This window comes from Polypterus senegalus, chromosome 10 (genome assembly GCF_016835505.1).
Source record: "Polypterus senegalus isolate Bchr_013 chromosome 10, ASM1683550v1, whole genome shotgun sequence".
NCBI classification, from domain to species: domain Eukaryota; kingdom Metazoa; phylum Chordata; class Cladistia; order Polypteriformes; family Polypteridae; genus Polypterus; species Polypterus senegalus.
Window position 1 is genome coordinate 116951799 of NC_053163.1, and position 21308 is coordinate 116973106.

Consider the following 21308-nt stretch of genomic DNA (forward strand, 5'->3'; position numbering starts at 1 on the left):
AATGTCACTACCATTCTAGACATTGTTTACACTACTCATGCACACACAGGGATTCGACATCAAGTCAATGAGTCTAACGGTCCTCCAAGCAATGAAGGTGTACCTATAATGTAACAGTAAGTTTTATCGACGTTTACAGCCTTTATCGTCCTTTGCCTCCGCCCTCAACCCCTTGTGTTGGCAAACGTTGACATCTGCCCTAAAAGAGTTAACCCAATTCAGGTCTCTGACAGCATGGGACTCAAGGCAGAAACCATCTTTGTCCAGGGCGCCAGTACATCTCTGAGCACACTGGAATTCAGGGTCAGTTGTAAATTACCAGTGTCAGCTTAACCTTCACATCCTTTATGTGAGAGGAGGCTCCGAGTACCTCAGGCTAACCACTGCACCACCATGCTGCCTAGTATTTGGATGTTACTCTTTCCTTTCATAACATAATTAAAGTTGTCTTCAGAATAAGATAAACATTTCAATTATTTTACGTTTAAAATATCAATTGTATCTGAAAAGCTGTGAAAAACGAAAAGTAAAAGTTTTTTTTCAGAAAGTAGAGCCAGTTTGTACATTGATACTTATTGCATGGACTGTTAAAAACACTTCGACTCGCAGTACTGTTCATTCTTTTTTATTTATATCAGAATTTATGTAGCATAGAAGACAGTTATAAAGTGTTCATATAGATTTTAGGTTAGTTTTTTCAAAGTGAAGCCAGTGTAGACATTTTTCTGTCTGGGATAGCAAATACAGAGGAGGTTGCCAAAACAGTTTAGGAACACCATAACAAAACTGTGGAAAGTTCAGTTCAGGCAAGCATCGGGCAAAAGAGGCATTAAGTATAAGTACAAGATGGAAAACACTGACCTACACAAAGACACATCTGAAAGGATTGGGAGTTTACATTGACACAACATTCCCATTGTCTAGGAAATGTGCAGAAGTAGTTAAAAAGCCAAATACAATCTTTAGGTAATACTGTATTTTATAATAAATGAAAATCGAGGGATTTTCTGTTTGATTGTTTAATTAGTGAAACCACCTCTGGAGTATTGTGTGCTATTCTGGTCACCATGTGAGATAGAGACCTAGCAGGAACTAGACACACTGGGTGACTCTCTTCTACAGGTCATCTTTGAACTTTTGAACATGTCCTTCTTGGACAAGATAAAGAAACTAAACCTATTTAGTGGTGACAAAGGAGGCTCTGTGGATACCTTATCCATGTTTACAAAATTGTCAATTGCATCAATAAAACTCATGTAGGAGAAGTCTTTGAGTTAAAAAATAAACTACATACATGAGATTAAAAATGAATTGCATACATGAGGTGTAAAATTAAAGGGAAGTGCATTCAAGACAGAGTCCGGGAAGTATTGTGAAAATCTGCAACAACCACCTGAGACAGTGCCCAGGTTGCAAATCTGACCCAGTGTCTTGTGTCTGTGGGATAGCTACACTAACCGCTGAGCCACTGTGCCACTTGTGGACGTAATGATCATGTCCTTTTTGTAGGTCACGTACACTCCTTCAGTCACAGGTCTATAGAACATGCATGGTTCTGTTAAGTGTACTGTAAGTCAGTCAGAGCAGCCAACCAGTGAATGCCTAAGTCATCAGTGCTGTTATCGGGATTACTGCATGCTCTTCAAGACAGAAAAAAAGATTGACAAAAATAAACTGATAAAAGGGGCAATTTGAGAAATCGGAAGCAAAGAGTGTTTAGAGAGACTTTAGTTTTTCTAATTTGTGATTGTAACACTTTGTGAATCAAAGAGGTATGTATGCTTTGTGTTCATTTTCAGAGCTTTAAAGATTAGTAGCTAGGTCTGGAAGACATTTCTGAAAGTGTCAGCCAAAGTCTTATCTATGCACTTGTGAAATGCCATATGATGGTATTTACTATGTAAAGGTGCTATATGAAAGTTTTTTTTTTTGTATTGTGATGATGAATATCTGAATGATATTATAACTATGTCTATTTCTCCTCAATTTTCTTCAAACAAGACCTTTGGCTTTTCTAGAAACCCTTGGACAGAAACCACTAATTCTTGACATTTTCTTTGGTCAGATTGTTGGTTTTCAGTGAATCTGAAAAATATTTTAAATGGAGCCTTGCCGGTAATCTTCCATTTTCTTATTTTTCTTCAAGAAGTCGACTTGGGTGGGTGTCTGTATATTATGTTATTGAGGAGAGCACTGCCAGCCATCAGCAGCTTTATTTCAGCATTTGCTCTGCAACTATGAAAAGCTCCCGTCTCATTCATGGAGCCTTTGTTCTAACAAAATCTGCCTTTACTAAAGTAGGCATCTGAGAACTTAGCATAGCCTGGACGTTTTCTGGACCAGCATATTCCAGTTTATTCTCAGAGAAATCCTAAAGCCTGTAGTGTAGTCACAAGGAAGGAAAGCAGCTCTAGATGGGGACACCAGTTCCTCACTGTGCACATGCACTCTCACACCCACCGACACACTCTTTGACATATGAGCAGAAACGTGCACAGACGTAGGAAGAAAATACAAACCTCAGGTCAGTGGTGTCAGGACAGGGATTTGATCCCAGGACTTTGGAGTTTTGAGGCACCCATCTAAACACCGTGCCACTTTTCTATCCTGAACATCATCTCAAAGGGGAAATTACATTAGCATTAAAATGTGTCCTCCATAGTAAAGCATGGTGTTCCATATGGTTCCTGTCGTGCTTTCAGCATGAGATAAAAGCATTTTTATTATGATACATGCAGAATCTGTTTTTCACACATCCTGGAAAGGGAATGACTGTAAGTACGTTAAAAAAAATACTTTTTGAAGTGTGTGAAACGTAAGCTTGTGGTGCCCTTTTCAATTTTTATCTCTATCCTGGCAGTAGCCTCTGTTCCCTAGTCAGTCGGGAGTTGGAATGCGCTGTTATCTGAGATTTTCTTCTTGGCTATAAAGTTAACTGTTAAGCAGTTGAATTTGTCACATTGTGAAAATGCCAAGCCAGTCTGTTTTTCATGCACTGCAACAATCTGAGCCTCTTAAGCCTTGGGCCACTGGTGCCTATTTCAGACAAAAGCTTTTTTTTTTTTTTTATTATTTTTGCCATGATTATAAAAGCTACAGGATTCAAATTTAAAACATCCTGTATTTTCTAAATATGCCAGAAATAAACAGATAAAGAAGTAGATTCAGTTAAACTATGCTAAGATTAATTTCTTAATAAATAAGAAATCATGAAATGAACTACTTCCTTGTACTTTTTGGCTGGATATGAATGGATGGATTAATTTTTTTTCCTGACATCCCATCCAGGGCTGGTCCCTTGCATGGCAAATAGTGCTGCTGGGATATTCTGTTGTTCTACTGTGAAGCCATAATGGAAACGGAGGGCTAAGAAAATAAATAGACGGTCAATTACTTTTTTTTTTTTCTCATCTTTCTCTATGACCTGGACAGTGCTTACTTTTTTAGTTTAGTACTTTTTTTCCATTTTGGTTTATGCTTAACAACCGTCGTATTCAGTGTTTGCTCCTGCTTTGTGTTTGATGCTGCGGGGACAGGCTGTGGACCCCAAAGTTCCAGAGTTTGATTAAGCACTTTAGGTAATGGATATTTTTTGTTTTGCATTAACCCACTGTATTTAAATGAACAATTATTGTAATTGCTATACATTCACAATGGCCATAAAATTAATAGTGGTGGGCAAAGTTTTTGTTTTTTTTTAACTTATCACTATACTTCAGCTGATAACTGAGAAGTATCTTGGACAGCCGTAGATCAGATATGCTTGTGAAGACTCATCACAATGTGAACTCTACTGCCTATTTTTCTTTCTCATGTTTGTGTAGAAGGAGAGTTGCTTCTGTTGGAGATGTAAAGAGCAGCGAGGTTGTTAATGTGCTCTTTTTTTTTCCATCAACAGTATTTGTTACTTTTTCTTTCATATGCTGTTTTACCCTTAAAATATTCACTTTATTTTATGTATTCGTGTTGAACATTCTTGTGGCCTGTTAAGTGTTTGAATTGTGAACCACAGTGATTCAACTTGTAACCATGATGTCTGCAATGCTTTGAGGGTTCGCCTGAACTTATTACTCATCCATCCATATTCAGACTTTATTAATCCAGTTTAGGGTTGTGGGGTCTATCCTGATAGCATTGGGCACAATGCAGGAAGCAAACCTGAATTTATCATAAGGCTGGCTCACTCAAACACTCACATTTTTCATATCTGGCTAATTTAGGACTTCCACTCACCCTAACCCACAGTTCTTTATGGTCATGGAAGGAAAAACTTCAGTACGTAGAGAAACTCCACAGAGAGAAAACTGAAGAATATGCAAAATCCAGACAGATAGCGATCAAATATGGAATCAAGCACCATTTAATGGAGTGGTCATCAACAAACAGTGAGTCATCAAGCTGCTCTATAGCCGAATCTCCCAAAAAAGTATACGTTGTGCTTCAATGGTAAAGATATGATCAAAAACAAGAGGTTTAATGATGAGCCAACATTAGATAAAGTGAAACATTTTTGAATCTAGTTATTGTATCATTTATTTGAAAATGTGCAAAACAAGTCCTAATAGTAAAACCAAGCTAGTTACTTTTTTTATTTTATATTTTGGGGGGAAAAAAACTGGTGACTCTAAGTTTGGCACCTTTTGGTTTATTGTCTGTGTGCTGATGGACTGGCACTCTGCTCATGGCTGGTTTCCACTTTGCATCCAATGTTGCCCAAATATGCAGCGGTTCCATGTGACTGTTGATTTGGACTGATAGAAGTGCAGATGGATGGATAAGTTTAGACTGAAGTTTTGTCCAGAGCAGAACCCTGCCTTGTGCCTGATGTTGATGGAATGTGCTTCTGCCTATGATGACCCTGAATTGGATTTAGCGTGTCGAGGAAGAGGCCAAGACTGCAAGGTGTGAGAGGCAAGAAGGGAATGTTTGGCGTATTCAGGTGGGAATATGTACGAGAGCAACAATAGGTTTGTTTTATTCATTTTTAATTGTTTATTTTCTCCTAGTAATTGTTCCTTCCTTGCTTTTAACAAATTACCTTTTGGAACTGCTTTTTGTTCAAGATGGATTTTGTTGAGGTAGGGAATTACTCTTGAATGCCCCCTATTATTCATAGTATTCACAGGTAGATGGATAAGGTCAGATTACTACTGGTTTGGACCAGTGCCTCATATTCATTTCCACAGCCTGTTTGCTATGAATTACAGTAATCCGTAGTGTGTACCTATAATTGTTCTGGAAAAACAACTATTGCATTGGGAATATTTGAAATCTAGGGCAGAACTTGGACAGACTGAATAGTACTCCATACAGAAGGCTGTCCTTGTGCGTCCAGAGACCTGTGAATACCTACAATCATGGTGATCTCCAAGAGGACAACGCGCACGTCTGCATGGGCTGATCAACTACTCTCTCCCTATGAATGTTTAAATATCTTTGTGTAAATATGTAGCGTAAATGATACTGAGAACAGTTGTTTTCCTTAAGAGAAGTTTCAAAGGAGATGTTAACACGTTGGTTGACCTTCTTAACTCCCCTGGGAATATTAAGTGTAGATTCTGACTTGATTAGATAAGTTCAAACAATCTTTCACTTTTTATTTTAAACTTACCCCTTCTCCATGCAGAATTGTACATTCATTAACTTTAGCTTCCTGAAGCCCTTCTATAATGGCTTGTCTGTGCTGCCTTGCAGCCTGTGCCACCACAGTTTTCCTTGCTTTGGCTGCCTGCAAGCAGAAGGGAAACCAAAATAATTGTGTTGCACTGATTCAGTGAGTCCCATTAAACATCGTTCCAGTGATGTGGCGCTGCCCACTGCACGCTTCTCTTTCTGATCTCTGATCTCTTTCCTGCCATGTTGGTTGCAGACTGCAGCCATGTGGTGAAGCACCAGCTTTTGAGGCAGCTGTAAAAACCATATCTTGGTTTGGACAAAGGCGTCAGTAGAGTGCGGTTAATAGAGTCTACATTTTATTTATGCTTGGAATCACATGGTTTTCCTTTGAGAAGAGTACTTTGAATGAGCCCAGCTAAGTATGTGATCGGGAAAAACCACATAATAAAGAGCAGTGATGATGGAAAATGCTTCACATGCCTGTGGAATGCTTTAAAACGCTGACAACAGACAAATACTTTTGAATGTTAAATAGCTGATGTGCCACTTAGCTTGAAGATAAGAACCCTTTCATAGCACAGATTCTTGCAATTACAAGCTATAATAAATAAATGAATACGCCTGTGGTGGTATAGATCAAGTACAGTCAATGAAGACTTTGGGAGATGTTGCTTTTTCCTCCCATTTTTATGAAATATGCACTTTTGTGGTTTAACTTGAGCATCCCTTTCAAAGCTGTGCTACGCCACTTGAGCAGACTTCTTGATTTCTGTAGGTGTCATAGATGGCATAGGGGAGAAAGAAAACTTTTTTCCCCTTCATCATTTGATGGAGTTAAGGAATAATGGCCAAAACATTTAGTCAACATGGCAAGGCAAGAGGCTGAGGCCACTGCTGCTGACCAAGTATCCCATTTTTGCACAAAGTTAAATCCAGGTTAAGTTGATTAGTAAGGCCTCTTCTTTTTCTGGCATTTCACAGTGGTTAACACTGATGCCTCACAGTTCAGAATCCTTGGTTCAAGTCCCAGTCGGATAGGAATGGATGCATTTAACCCATTATGCATGTTCATTTTATTTTCATACTTTGGTGACCTCCTCCTTTTCAAAGAGGTTTAGGTTTGACTGATTGTTGGCTCTAATTTGGCATGGTGGATGTGAAAGGGTTTGCACTGTTTTACACATGACATTTGCAGGATAGGCTCTGGCCACCTGCAGTAGAAAGAGTGGATATGGAAAATGAACAAATCAGTAATGCAGATCTGACCATCCACAGAATGCTCAATTAGAAAGAGTGTGTTTATTTATTTATGACCACAGAGTAACACAGAAATTGGACATTCGGTTTTATCTTGTCCCTGTGTTCTGACTTACTCTTGGGACTCTTATTTTTCTTTCACAGTTCATGTAAATGCTGTTATTGAGCTTTGAATGAGACCTCTGTCATGCTCTGACATTTACTTGCATTATTTCCACTACTCCCTAGCACAGGTTAACCCCAGTACATCAGTAAAATCGATTCCATGGGTCCCTGTTCATACAACTCGAGAAGAGTGCTAGTCATTTTTAAAATGTTTGACATGCTGCATCATGCATAGGAAGCCAGTCCCTTGCTGTTCCTTAACAGCCATTCTTTCCTACAGAAGAGTGTGAGCACATGCATGCACCATGACTAGTGGCTGCCATCATTATTGGCCAAAACGCGCACTGTACTGTCAGAACACCACAACACATCTCTCATTGCTCAACAAAATATCCAATGGAATCCAGTTGCAGAGCTCCACAGCTATGCTTCATTGACAAACCAGTCAAATTGCACACATCCAACAATGTTTACCTGCCTTTGCATTGCACATATTATGTTATGTGACACCTCCAATTCATTTCTATCTTCTGCAAAAATGCCCATTTTAAGGTTTACCCGACATGTTATTTACATAAAACATCCTCGAACTTTGGTTAAGATTTGGGATGAGTATAGACAACTAACGAATGGTATATTGTGTAGTAGGAGTATCGTATACCCAGACTCTTCTCGGAGCATTCACAGTGTAAATTGTGTGAGATAAGCATGCAATCCTATAGCACTTCTGTAGGTAAGCCCTTCTCAAAATATCTGCTGTATGGGGTAAAGTGTCTCAGGGGTCCGTGGTGTGAGCAGCAGACCAGTGCAGGTGTAGTATAATTTTTAATAGTGCGGCTCAGACTTTGTGTGTGTGGAAGGAAATCCTTGTGGTCTTGGAGTGCTTAACCGGGGAACTGGCTGATTACTCATTCACCTACGTTGGCGCGGCACAGCCATCCCTGATTAGTGCTTTGTGGTTCATTACTCACAAGGCTTTGCGAAAAGGTCTGAGTAGGTCTGAGAAAATTTTTAAAGAGACAAAAAAAGAAAGATGATAAAGAAAAATAGAGGAAAGAGTGGAATCAGATGAGCAAACAAGTGTGGGTTGAAGGAGGCAAGCTGTTGGGGTTGCCCCGTAGTACAGCGAGATGAACAACGCCTCAAGGGAGGATTAAACATTCTTGAGTAGGAGATCATGCGTTCCTGAGGTCCTGCAGATACTGATGGAGATGGCAGGACAAAGAAGCTGGAGTCGGTGTGTGTCCTAGCCAATGCCAAAGTAGGTGGCTGGGTCGATAGCCAGTTGGAGGACCGCATTCACCTGTCTTTACAGTGGTCTTTAGTTTTAACTATTCATTAATTGAGCTTATTTATTGGATTTTTAATTTCCTCACTATCGGCACTATTGTTTTATAGATTATTATGGACACTTTTTTTTTTTTTTTTGAATAAACACACTTTGCTTCTTAAAACTTGTGTTCTCACTTGCCCAGGCCTAGTCCATCCTTGGTTATGACCATTAATGTCCCAGGAGATGGAAAATGCTTATGGCTGTGGGCACCCGACGCATCACATTGTAACAGGAAATGTCTCCATTGAATTAAGAGATTTTATCACAGAATCACAGGCAGGCAGACATCTATTGAATTAGCACATGAAAACACATGAATCTAATGGCATTTAAGCTTTAAAAATGAACAACACACAAACATAATGCACAGAAAAATGTACCTTCTGTTAATATATATGTTAATGTGGTGTTTTGCATACATGTGGTAAAGTAGGATTAGGTGCTATCTTGATTCATTTGCTGTTGGGACAAAAGCTCCTGTGAAAAAGTACACACCATTAAATGTTTTCTTTTTTAACATAAGTAAATATATCAATATTTGATCCTCATAAGGTAGTAAAATGTAAAAAACATTGCCTTTGTAGTACATTCTATAATACTTTTTCCACATACAAATTTTAAGTACACAATTACATTCACCATTTATCATTACCTCAAATACCTAAAATTACAATTTGGTGCACCAGATCACGTCCACATGATTACAACATCAGTAGAGATGATTTTGGAAAAACCTGCCTTATTTAAAACTATTTATTTGGTATTCTTTTTTCTTTTTTTTTCTTCTTCTTCTTTCTCCCAAAGTTGCAAAGATTCAGGAAATATGCCTCTGCTTTTCGGAGGTGGAAGTCATTAATTATTATTGCCAGTTTTTGGCACTGTCTTTCTTGGGCAAGGATATGCGTTCCCGTCTCTGTTCACTGTGGCTGGCGTGGGTGGAATGTTCGTGCAGACTGCAGCCAATGTAAAGGAAGCTAAATTGGAAGTGCTTAGGTAAAAATCACAAAGTAATGCACATATCATTAGCTGTTTATCACAACACAGCCTTTCAGCTTCAATGCCCCCAAGATACAGACGCCTGTGATGTGAATAATATAAAATTCAACAAGTTTCCATTCACCTATAATGAGATTTGAGTCATCAGTAATGAGCAATGTGCCAAATGCCACTAATAAGACTAACTTTAATATTTTTTTTTTTCCTATTTCTGGCTTTGACCACTTCTTCCAGTTTAACTGAGTCTAGAGTAGTATGAGTGATGATGGCTGGAAAATCACTCCCATCAATAACCTAAAGGTGTGTGTGTGGGTGGCCCTAAAAATAAAGTTTTAAAAATGTGATATGGTATATTCACTCGCCCAATTGCCACTAGGTTTGTGAAAAATATTCTCAAATATGAATTTAGAGTTAGGCGTTTAACTTTACACTGCTTCATACATTTCTCCAGCGTTCTTAACTAACTCAAGTTGTAGTGCTGGACCGTGGTCAGGGTCTTACTGACCTGATTGGTTCATAGCACTTATTAAACTTGACTGCATGAAGAAGTAGCCATTTTAGCTAATAAAATTTAAATTAGCCTAACTCTGCTGCAAAACACATAAAAGAAAACTCGGTTCTCTGTCTGTCGTCTTCTTCTTCTCCCATTAGGGGTCGCCACAGCGGATCATCTTCTTCCATATCTTTCTGTCCTCTGCATCTTGTTCTGTTACACCCATCACCTTCATGTCCTCTCTCACCACATCCATAAACCTTCGCTTAGGCCTTCCTCTTTTCGTCTTCCCTGGCAGGTGTATCATTCGCATCCTTCTCCCAATATACCCAGCATCTCTCCTCTGCACATGTCCAAACCAATGCAATCTCACCTCTCTGACTTTGTCTCCCAACCGTCCGACTTGAGCTGACCCTCTAATGTACTTATTTCTAATCCTATCCATTTTCGTCACACCCAGTGCAAATCTTAACATCTTTAACTCTGCCTCCTCCAGCTCTGTCTCCTGCTTTCTGGTTAGTGCCACCATCTCCAACCCATATAACATAGCTGGTCTCACTACCGTCCTGTAGACCTTCCCTTTCACTCTTGCTGATACCCATCTGTCACAAATTACTCCCTACACTCTTCTCCACCCATTTTCACCCTGCCTGCACTCTTCTTCACCTCTCTTCCACAATCCCCATTACCCTGTACTGTTGATCCCAAGTATTTAAACTCATCCACCTTCGCCAACTCTACTCCCTGCATCCTCACCATTCCACTGACCTCCTTCTCATTCACACACATGTATTCTGTCTTGTTCCTACTGACCTTCATTCCTCTCCTCTCTAGAGCATATCTCCACCTCTCCAGGGTCTCCTCAACCTGCTCCCTACTATCGCTACAGATCTCAATGTCATCAGCAAACATCATAGTCCACAGGGACTCCTGTCTAATCTCGTCTGTCAACCTGTCCATCACCATTGCAAATAAGAAAGGACTCACAGCCGATCCCTGATGTAATCCCACCTCCAACTTGAATGCATCTGTCACTCCTACCGCAGACCTCACCACTGTCACACTTCCCTCGTACATTTCCTGTACAACAGTTACGTACTTCTCTGCCACTCCCGACTTCCTCATACAATACCACAGCTCCTCTCGAGGCACCCATCCTATGCTTTCTCCAGGTCCACAAAGACGCAATGCAACTCCTTCTGGCCTTCTCTAAACTTCTCTATCAACATCCTCAGAGCAGACATTGCATCTGTGTTGCTCTTTCTTGGCATGAAACCATACTGCTGCTCTCTAATCATCACCTCACTTCTTAACGTAGCTTTCACTATTCTTTCCCATAACTTCATGCTGTGGCTCATCACTTTTTTTCAAATCCCCCTTATTCTTAACTATCGGCACCAGTACACTTCTCCACTCCTCGGGCATCCTCTCACTTTCCAAGATTCCATTAAACAATCTGATTAAAAACACCACTGCCATCTCTCCTAAACACCTCCATGCTTCCATAGGTATGTCATCTGAACCAACGGCCTTTCCATTTTTCATCCTCTTCATAGCTGTCCTTACTTCCTCCTTGCTAATCCGTTGCACTTCCTGATTCACTATCTCCACATCATCCAACCTCTTCTCTCTCTCATTCTCTTCATTCATCAGCCTCTCAAAGTACTCTTTCCATCTGCTCAACACACTCTCCTTGCTTGTGAGTACGTTTCCATCTTTATCCTTTATCACCCTAACCTGCTGCACATCTTTCCTAGCTCGGTCCCTCTGTCTAGCCAATCGGTACAGGTCCTTTTGTCCCTTCTTAGTGTCCAACCTGTCATACAACTCATAATACACCTTTTCTTTAGCCTTCACCACCTCTCTCTTCACCTTGCGCCTTTATCTCCTTGTACTCTTGTCTACTTTCTTCATCTTTCTGACTGTCCCACTTCTTCTTTGCCATCCTCTTCCTCTGTATACTCTCCTGTATTTCCTCATTCCACCACCAGGTTTACTTTTCCTCCTTACTCTTTCCAGATGTCACACCAAGCACCCTTCTTGCTGTCACCCTTACTATATCTGCTGTAGTTTCCCACCTGTCTGGTAACTCTTCACTGCCACCCACTGCCTGTCTCACCTCCTCCCTAAACTCAACCTTGCAATCTTCCTTTCTCAACTTCCACCATTTGATCCTCGGCTCTGCCGTCACTCTCTTCCTCTTCTTGATCTCCAACATCATCCTACAAACCACCATGCTATGCTGCTTAACTACACTTTCCCCTGCCACCACTTTGCAGTCTTCAATCTCCTTCAGATCAACTCTTCTGCATAGGATGTAATCTATCTGTGTGCATCTTCCTCCACCCTTGTATGTAACCCTATGTTCCTCCCTCTTCTTAAAATACGTATTCACCACAGCCATGCCCATCCTTTTGGCCACTGCCCTCTGACCTTCTTCATTCCTCTCCTGACACCATAACATTCACCAACATGCCCACTGAAATCCGCTCCACTCTCTGTCCCTTGGGTGCACTGTTCATCACTTCATCTTTCTCACCAATTGCACACCCAACTTGTGGTGCATATGCATTAGCAGCATTCATCATCACACTTCCAATTTCCAGCTTCATAATCATTTCATTACTCTGTCTGACACTCTTTTCACCTCCAAAATGCTCTTGACCTACTATTCCTTCAGAATAACCCCTACACCATTTCTCCTCCCATCCACACCATGATAGAACAATTTGAATCCACCTCCGATCCACCTGGCCTTACTCCCCTTCCATTTAGTCACTTGCACGCACAGTATATCAACCCTCCTTCTCTCCATCATACCTGCTAACTCTCTCCCCTTACCAGTCATACTGCCAACATTCAAAGTTCCTACCCTCAGTTTCACTCTCTTTACCTTCCACCTCTCCTCCTGCCTCCGGACACGTCTCCCCCCTCTTCTTCTCCTTCGGCCAACAGTAGCCCAATTTCCGCCAGCACCCTGTTTGGCTAACAGTACTGGTGGTGGTCGTTGTTAACCCGGGGCTTGACAGATCCGGTATAGAAATTTGTATTGGTTTCTGCATATTGATTTGGCAAAATTTTACACCGGATGCCCTTCCTGATGTAACCCTCCCCATTAATCCGGGCTTGGGACCGGCACAAAGAAACACACTGGTTTGTGTATCCCCTGCGGCTGGGTTGTAAAGTTTGAACTTACTTCTAAAAAGTGAAATATAACAATGTAAATGTTCCAAACTAAGAAATTTCAACCAGAGGTTTCACTGATGTTGAAGCTAATGTCAGCACTAAAATAAGTGATTTGCCAGCTTTTGTTTTTGTTACTAAAAGTGCCTGTTCTGTGCAGTGCTGCTCAGAAGTACAATGTAATGTGACAATTGTTTGTGTGTTATGTATTTTCACATGATACTTTTTGTCTACTAATGTTGTTCCTGTGTCAAGCAATATGTTTTTCCAAAGTATCAGAGTAAGATTTCCTCATTCAGCCAACAGTAGAACACTGATGGAACCCCCTGATTCAGTATTTGCATACCTTTATTGACCATGCCAGTAGATGAACACATGATTGTCACATATGTTTAGGGGGACGAAGTAAAGAGGTAGCCCCACTTTTTAAAAATGGTGGAGTCTCCTAAATATTGCAAAAGCAATCCTGATACAACCTATTTCTGTTAGCTGTGCTTTGCTATGATCCAGTACTTGGGCACAGTCTCTGCTTCATATTGGACGTATTCTGCAAGTTTCGCCTTTCTTCTGGTGCTAATTGGCCACCATTCTAATTTGCTGAGGACAATGCAGAGTTTGTTTTTCTAATTTGTATGTAATTATTCATTTGAAAAAACAATCTCTGGGGCGAACAATGGTATGCCACTTTTGTAAAAGGACAGCTTTAACTTCAAAACTATTGCACTTCTCATTTAAAGATGACGTTACTAGGGGTTGAGTCTGCTTGCAACTGATGATTTCTTAAGTTGATAAAAATGATCCAAAGATTTCTTAGTATTTGTTTAAAAGGGAGGTGAGTGTAGAGATTTATCTTTTTAGACAATTTTCTGAAAAATGTATTTGAGTGATAGTCAGTTGCAGCCCTTTGTTGGCACCAGAATGCAAAAACAGAGTTGATCATCCAACACATCACATCCTGGATCTGAATAAATTAACATATTCATTAAGTTTTAAGGCTGCTTTCCAGGAACGTCTTTTTATTTTAAACCGTTAACATTAGTTCTTGAAATAAGAGACAAAAAATAAACACATAATTATCAACTTAGCACCATGAATCAGAAGTTATTACTCACTTTTGCAAAACACTAGTGACAGCAGGCAGGACTCTAGCACATCATCTGCTGCTGTAAAATACATTTGTGTTCTAAGAGCTGTTTCAAGTAAGACTCCAGTTTTATTTCCTCATTCTTGTCATGTGAAATAGTGTACAGTCCTTGGCATTATTTGAGAAAAACTATGTGTGATTGTGTAACATTTTAAAACTGAATTCTTCAGTAATGCTGGTAAACATTATGACCACTGTGTACATTCTACGTATATGGCTGCCCTTTCATATTTGTTTTGGTATATGGCTGTGGGGTGTACCAGCATCAGTCACTCCATTTTTGAACCCAGTGTGTAACCCAGGAGAACTGGCATACTGTAGTATATGTCCCAGCACAGGTTTAGCAGTAATATGAAGGTGAAACATTTCAGAAACCTTTTTTTTTTTTTGCATAGGATAGTTATCTTTTTACATGTCCAGGGTATTTTTCTGAATTCTTTCAATAACAAATGAAGTGCTCCTTTATGAGCACTTTTTGATAACATTTCTGTTCAATGCTCAAGGTTTGCAGCATGGCTCGTAATAATACATAATTCAAGTATTTTTATGCAGGGTGTGTCTGATAGTGATGCCATGATGTCATATATTTACTTTCATTCCCAAACACCCCCTCCTTAGACGTGTCCCATGTGCCTTTGATCAGTGAGGTCCTGACATAAAGGATTATAGACAAGCAGTTGCAGTACCAATGCTGAGCACTCGCTTTGACATACACCACAAAACAGGACCATGAAAAAGGGCAGCTGTACTGTAGAGGAAACGTTTGCTGGCTACACCCATGGCAAGCGTAAGCTAAAGCAAACGGCAGTGAAAGCTGTCTTCAACAAAAGGGCAGACATCTTCAACCTGTCTCTCTCTGTTTTCCATGACATAAATTCTCCTGTCTTTATTAAAAGGGTGGAGTGGCGAGCTTACCAAAATATTCTCATGAAGAGCTTTTACTGTTTCCCCTAGACACATCATCTTTAAATCAAGAAAATTGCAATATAGTAATGACCATTTGAAATTACATTGGCAATAGTAATTAATCTTTGTCACAATAACTTAATCACATTATTTTTATGTTATACCTACCTAGACACTGTTTTCACTATACGGTATTGCAAAATATATTATTCACTAATCAGTAATCTCCCTAATATATTAGTCACTTTAGAGTTTCATTACTCACTTAGCCAATCGTTACTGTATACAGCACTAACCGAGAGAGCACTGTCATCAGCAACAAGAATTAATACAATAAGGGCACTTAAGATATCTGTGGTCAAACCTACCTAACCCAGATGGATCCTGTTCCAGCAGCACCAAGCAAAATGCAGGAATCAACCCATCAATAAAATATTCATTGTCCTGTGATGGACTGGTGTGCCTGCACCCATACCATGCACCCATTGTTGCTGGGATATGCTCTTGCCCTAACACCCTTCACTTAATATATATGTTATAAAATGAATGGAAGAATATTTATTAAGAATGTTGATAGCTAACATAATTGATCACATTTCACAAAGGCTATTAATTAACTGCCACGTAGCTGTAGTTAAATTGACAACTGATATCTGAGTTTAACAATAGAAAAATTATTGTTTTTAATTATTGGAGATAAGTCCAAATTTTGCAACTGAGTTGGTAGAAATTAAGGGAATTTTGCTGTCCGACCCCATCCCCAATTTCTACTAATATCCTGCTGAATATCGATAAATATTTATACTTTATTTTTTTAGTTAGTGCTCAGTATATATGTTTGCATGGCTAACTAGCTAGGCTTAATTAACTAGTTAAATATCTGCAAATATGATATTATTGTGTTAAGGCTGTATTAAATGCCTACTTGTGAATGTAGTCTTGCGCATACAAGGTTTTTATCTTTTGTCTTTCTGCCAAGCAGACTCTTAACCCAAAGGTCTGTGTTTTTTGTTGCATCCCACTGCTGGCAAACTGTCTTACTAACCAGAGTTAATTTTTTTTTTTTGAAAAGCATATCATTATAATAGTATGCTACTCAATGAAACAAATAATATAAACATAACAACAGATAAAGCAATTTACATAAAAACTAGTACAGAGTATACACTACCAGTCAAAAGAACACCTCAGTTTTTCTAGTTTTTATGGAAATGCACACAGTTAAGTGTCTTAATGTTTTATGAACATTAGCAATGAACAAATAAACAAAGGCAAATGAAAAAATTAAGTCAAGGAATCATTACATGTACAAAATTTTATTCAAATTTTTGATTAATCAAAGTAGCCACCTTTTGCTGATATAACAGCTAAACTGTGATAACCCCTGTGATTCAGAATGTGAGTTACTCTGTGCAAGTCAACACTGTGCCTCCAGTAAAAGAACCCAGACCATCATACTTCTCCATGTTGGTCAGCTGGTGTCACACACTGTGGAACTAATCCTTTCACCAACTCGAGTGCATACAAACACCCTGTGTGATGAACCAAAGATTTCAAATTTTGATTCATCGGTCCATAAGATTTTCTCCCAGTCTGCAGTAGTCCACAGCCGTATTTCAAGGCCCTATTTTTCCTTTATTGAATGCCTTTCTAACTGCCACTTGCCCTGTCAAACCTGCAGCACAAAGTCTCCTCTTCACAGTAGAAACTGAGACTTTCTTTTCTTGACCACTGTTAAGCAGTGCGTGAAGTTGTTGTGCTGTGAGGTTCCTGTCACTCAAGCTGGTGACCCTCAGAAACTTGTCTTTTGATTGAGTTGTGACTTTGGGTCTGCCAGATCTTTTCCTGTCAGAGCTTCTTCCAGTTTCCAATTGTCTTTGGATTGTGTAGGACACCATAGTACCCACTGACGCTTTGATTTTTTTTTTCTTGGAAATTCCTCTAAATGAAAGGCTGACACCTCAAAGGGTAATAATCTTCTGTCTCAATTAATTTGTTAATTGCCACTTTCCTGCCATTATTACTGGAATTTACAACTTTCTGCAGTGTAATATTGTCCAGGTAGTACTTCAGAGGCTGTAGAAACACTGTTCCAACACTGCTTTAAGACAGAAATGATCACTTACTTTTCCACTGTTGTATGTTGCAATAGTTTTATTCATTCTATTTTCAGTTAATATTAAAAAAAAAGGTTTATGTAAATCTCAAGGTATAATTTGCTGTCAATCTGCACATTATTCTAGGATCATTTTTCATTGTTGTTGTTTTCAACTATTTTTCAAGTGACAGTAGTGATGTCATACACAAATGTATAAAGCCATTCAGATTTTATTTGTCCACACATGGTGGCTCCTGACTCATTGCTCCGACCATTCATTTTTCATTCTCTTTTCATTCTCTCGCGAGTAAGGTACTACTCTAGTCAAAGGCCATATTATTGAAACCTTTATGATTATCATCAACGGTATCTCGTTTCCTTTTTCAGTTTGTAAAACTCTTTTTTTTATTACCTCGAAACATACTTTCATACTTTGCTGTGGGATTACTATACAATAACCTTCTTGGGTTTTACACTCCTGTGCTCCTCCAAGGCAGTGCAACATGCTGCTTATGTCTGAAAAGGGGCACATTGTTAAAAATGTGTAAAAGGTTTAAAAAAAAAATACTCATTGTTCACAGAGGCTCCAGTTTTAAAAACTGGTGTTGAAGTGTGGAGCTCTGCCAAATATAATTTTCAAACTATTAAGTTTTTCATAATTTGGTAAGCACAAGCAGCCTTTGGAGTTCTTGTTTAACCAGACATCAAAAAGCGGGAACTTGGCAGTGTAAACAATGACTTTATTGCTTCGGCATGAGGGTGTGAAGGGAAACTGGCAGCAGTCCAGCTCACCTGTCCATAAGCCATCCCTGAAGACGTTAATCATCAAATCAAGTTTTCTACGCAGAAAGTTCCTGTTCTGTTTATAAGACAGAAGCTGCACACTGCATTGTGCTTGCCAGCGTTTCATTATGGTGAGTTGTACTGAAGTACGATTTTGTTGTTTATGTGAATGATTCAAGGTGGACTATTTGAAGGAGGGTTGTGCTTATAAACTTTATGATGGTGTTACACGGTTTATTGAGCAAAGTGTCTATCTAATGGACTTTGTATTTGTTTGTTTACGCATCAAATACTACATGACAAAGACTGTTTAAGGTGGCAGTGCTAGGAATGTTTTTATGAAGTTTTTTGTTCTATAGTTTATATTGGTTTACCTGGTTTGTAATTTGTTAAGAAAGTATTACAAACTGCACTGCAGCCTCATAAGAGTGTACGGCAACAGCATAATTATTGAATTGTGCAGTCACTCGAAATTTTTATTACATTTCACAGAAGACTTAGAAAGGAAAAGCATTAATTGCTGAACAAGAGTTTAGTGTATGTTGGGGAAGTCTCAAAAGGTTCAAGTTTTAAGTCTACTACATGAACATGATAAACATAACAGAGTGCAGCACTGTTTTTGTCTGCTAGTCTGTGCAACTTCGACATACTGTTCCTGCCCATCTGCAGGAGGTTTCAGTTGTTGTTCTGTGGATGTAACTTGAATAGTTAGTAGTGCATTTGGCAGTTTTAATTTCAGTTTTAACAAGCCAGTGTTGTCTGTGTTTTGATTTTAAATTTGTACTCACAAGCGAGGAGAGTGTGTTGAGCAGATGGAAAGAGTACTTTTAGAGGCTGATGAATGAAGAGAATGAGAGAGAGAAGAGGTTGGATGATGTGGAGATATTGAATCAGGAAGTGCAACGGATTAGCAAGGAGGAAGTAAGGACAGCTATGAAGAGGATGAAAAATGGAAAGGCCGATGGTCCAGATGACATACCTATGGAAGCATGAAGGTGTTTAGGAGAGATGGCAGTGGAGTTTTTAATCAGATTGTTTAATGGAATCTTGGAAAGTGAGAGGATGCCTGAGGAGTGGAGAAGAAGTGTACTGGTGCCGATATTTAAGAATAAGGGGGATGTGCAGGACTGCAGGAACTACTGGGAAATAAAATTAAAGAGCCACAGCATGAAGTTATGGGAAAGAGTAGTGGAAGCTAGGTTAAGAAGTGAGATGATGATTAGTGAGCAGCAGGATGGTTTCATGGCAAGAAAGAGCACCACAGATGCAATGTTTGCTGTGAGGATGTTGATGGAGAAGTTTAGAGAAGGCCAGAAGTAGTTGCATTGCATCTTTGTGGACCTGGCGAAAGCATAGGACAGGGTGCCTCAAGAAGAGGGAAGTGTGACAGTGATGAGGTCTGCGGTAGGAGCGACGGATGCATTCAACGTGGAGGTGGGATTACATCAGGGATCGGCTATGAGTCCTTTCTTATTTGCAATGGTGATGGACAGGTTGACAGATGAGATTACACAGAATTCCCCGTGGACTATGATGTTTGCTGATGACATTGTGATCTGTAGCGATAGTAGGGAGCAGGTTGAGGAGACCCTGGAGAGGTGGAGATATGCTCTAGAGAAAAGAGGAATGAAGATCAATAGGAACAAGACAGAATACATGTGTGTAAATGAGAGGAAGGTCGGTGAAATGGTGAGGATGCAGGGAGTAGATTTGGCGAAGCTGGATGAGTGTAAATACTTGGGATCAACAGTACAGAGTAATGGGGATTGTGGAAGAGACATGAAAGAGTGTGCTGGCAGGGTGGAATGGGTGGAGAAGAGTGTCCGGAGTAATTTGTGACAGACGGGTATCAGCAAGAGTGAAAGGGAAGGTCTACAGGACGGTAGTGAGACCAGCTATGTTATATGGGTTGGAGATGGTGGCGCTGACCAGAAAGCAGGAGACAGAGATTGAGGTTGGAAGAGTTAAAGGTGCTAAGATTTGCACTGGGTGCAAGTGGATGGATAGGATTAGAAATGAGTACATTAGAGGGTCAGCTCAAGTCAGACGGTTGGGAGACAAAGTCAGAGAGGTGAGATTGCATTGGTTTGGACATGTGCAGAGGAGAGATGCTGGGTATATTGGGAGAAGGATGCTAAGGATACAGCTGCCAGGGAAGAGGAAAAGAGGAAGGCCTAAGCGAAGGTTTTTGGATGTGGTGAGAGAGGACATGCAGGTGATGGGTGTAGCAGAACAAGATGCAGAGGACAGAAAGATATGGAAGAAGATGATCCGCTGTGGCGACCCCTAACGGGAGCAGCCGAAAGTAGAAGAACAACACCTTTTTCTAATCACATCTGACATTGTGCTGGCTTTACCACCCTGCAGGATCAACCATGCTGTTTGTGCTTGGTGTTTATTGAGTTGTGTTCCTAATAATTTATTACTTAATTTTTTAATAAGGTGGTTAACTAGTTTGAATATATACAGTTAAATAAAAACGTACAGGGTTAAACTTAACAGGGTCATTTTTTTCACCATTTACAGATTCAGCAAAATATAATACAGGTAACTTCATGCCTTTATTATAGAAATTGAGTTTAGCCAGCAGCCTCCTAAAGATGCTTGTTGGTTAAGGTTGTTTCATCTGCTTTGATGACATTGAAGATGCTCTTTAACATGGCAATTTTAAGGCTAATACAAAGAAAATCATAAATATTATTTACAACTATTAGTAATGAGAAAGGAATCCATTTTGTTTGCTGCAATGGATGCGTACAGTTTTACCATAAAACAACAGCAAATTGAGGACCTTAGATTCAATTGTGAACCAGAAACTGAATGATACTTTTTGGAGACTGAAGAAGTGTTTAAAAATTGTTTCTAGGGCAGCTGTTGATCAAAGAGCAGAGCAGTGGGGTAGGAAAATCTGTCTGTTTTAATATGATACAAACTAACAATTTAAAATTGCATAAAAGCTAATATAACTGTATTGCCTAGTTTGGCTGGAGTAACTCGAAGACTAAATTAGTGTGAAGTAAAATAAGTAACCATTTTCTCACAATCAAATGTCGGCTCTTACTTTCGTATAAGAATTGTTTATAGATACACTTGAATTATACTTCAACAGTAGCATTCACTCTTACAGTCGTAGGAGATTGAAATATGTAGGTGGGAAGCATTAAATAAATGTAATCTACTTTTGCCATATACATCAGCGTCAAATAATATTGATAAAAATTATCTTGTTTCAATCAGTAATTCTATTTTAAATATCCTCTACTACGTTAAGCCTTGTTTCAAATCTGGCAAATGCATTCCTGTGTGCATTTCAAGAAAGAATTTCACGAGGACTTAGACTTTTGAGTTACTTTAATGTTAATAACTTATTGTAAATAAATAACCTAATGTGAAT

At 39.4% G+C, this 21308-nt stretch overlaps 1 protein-coding gene across 3 annotated transcripts in view; it reads left to right on the plus strand.

Annotated features, from left to right (window-relative positions):
- The window catches only part of amot (angiomotin), a 123699-nt gene that overhangs the window by 37164 nt on the left and 65227 nt on the right, over positions 1–21308 (plus strand). The window contains exon 1 of one of the 3 annotated variants that reach the window (XM_039766404.1): positions 17988–18045. The exons of the other annotated variants lie outside the window; for them this stretch is intronic. Within the exon in view, the coding sequence (XP_039622338.1) occupies positions 18043–18045 (3 nt within the window). The 5' untranslated portion in view covers positions 17988–18042. Of the gene's footprint in view, positions 1–17987; positions 18046–21308 lie in introns of those variants that run through there. 3 annotated transcript variants of the gene reach the window in all.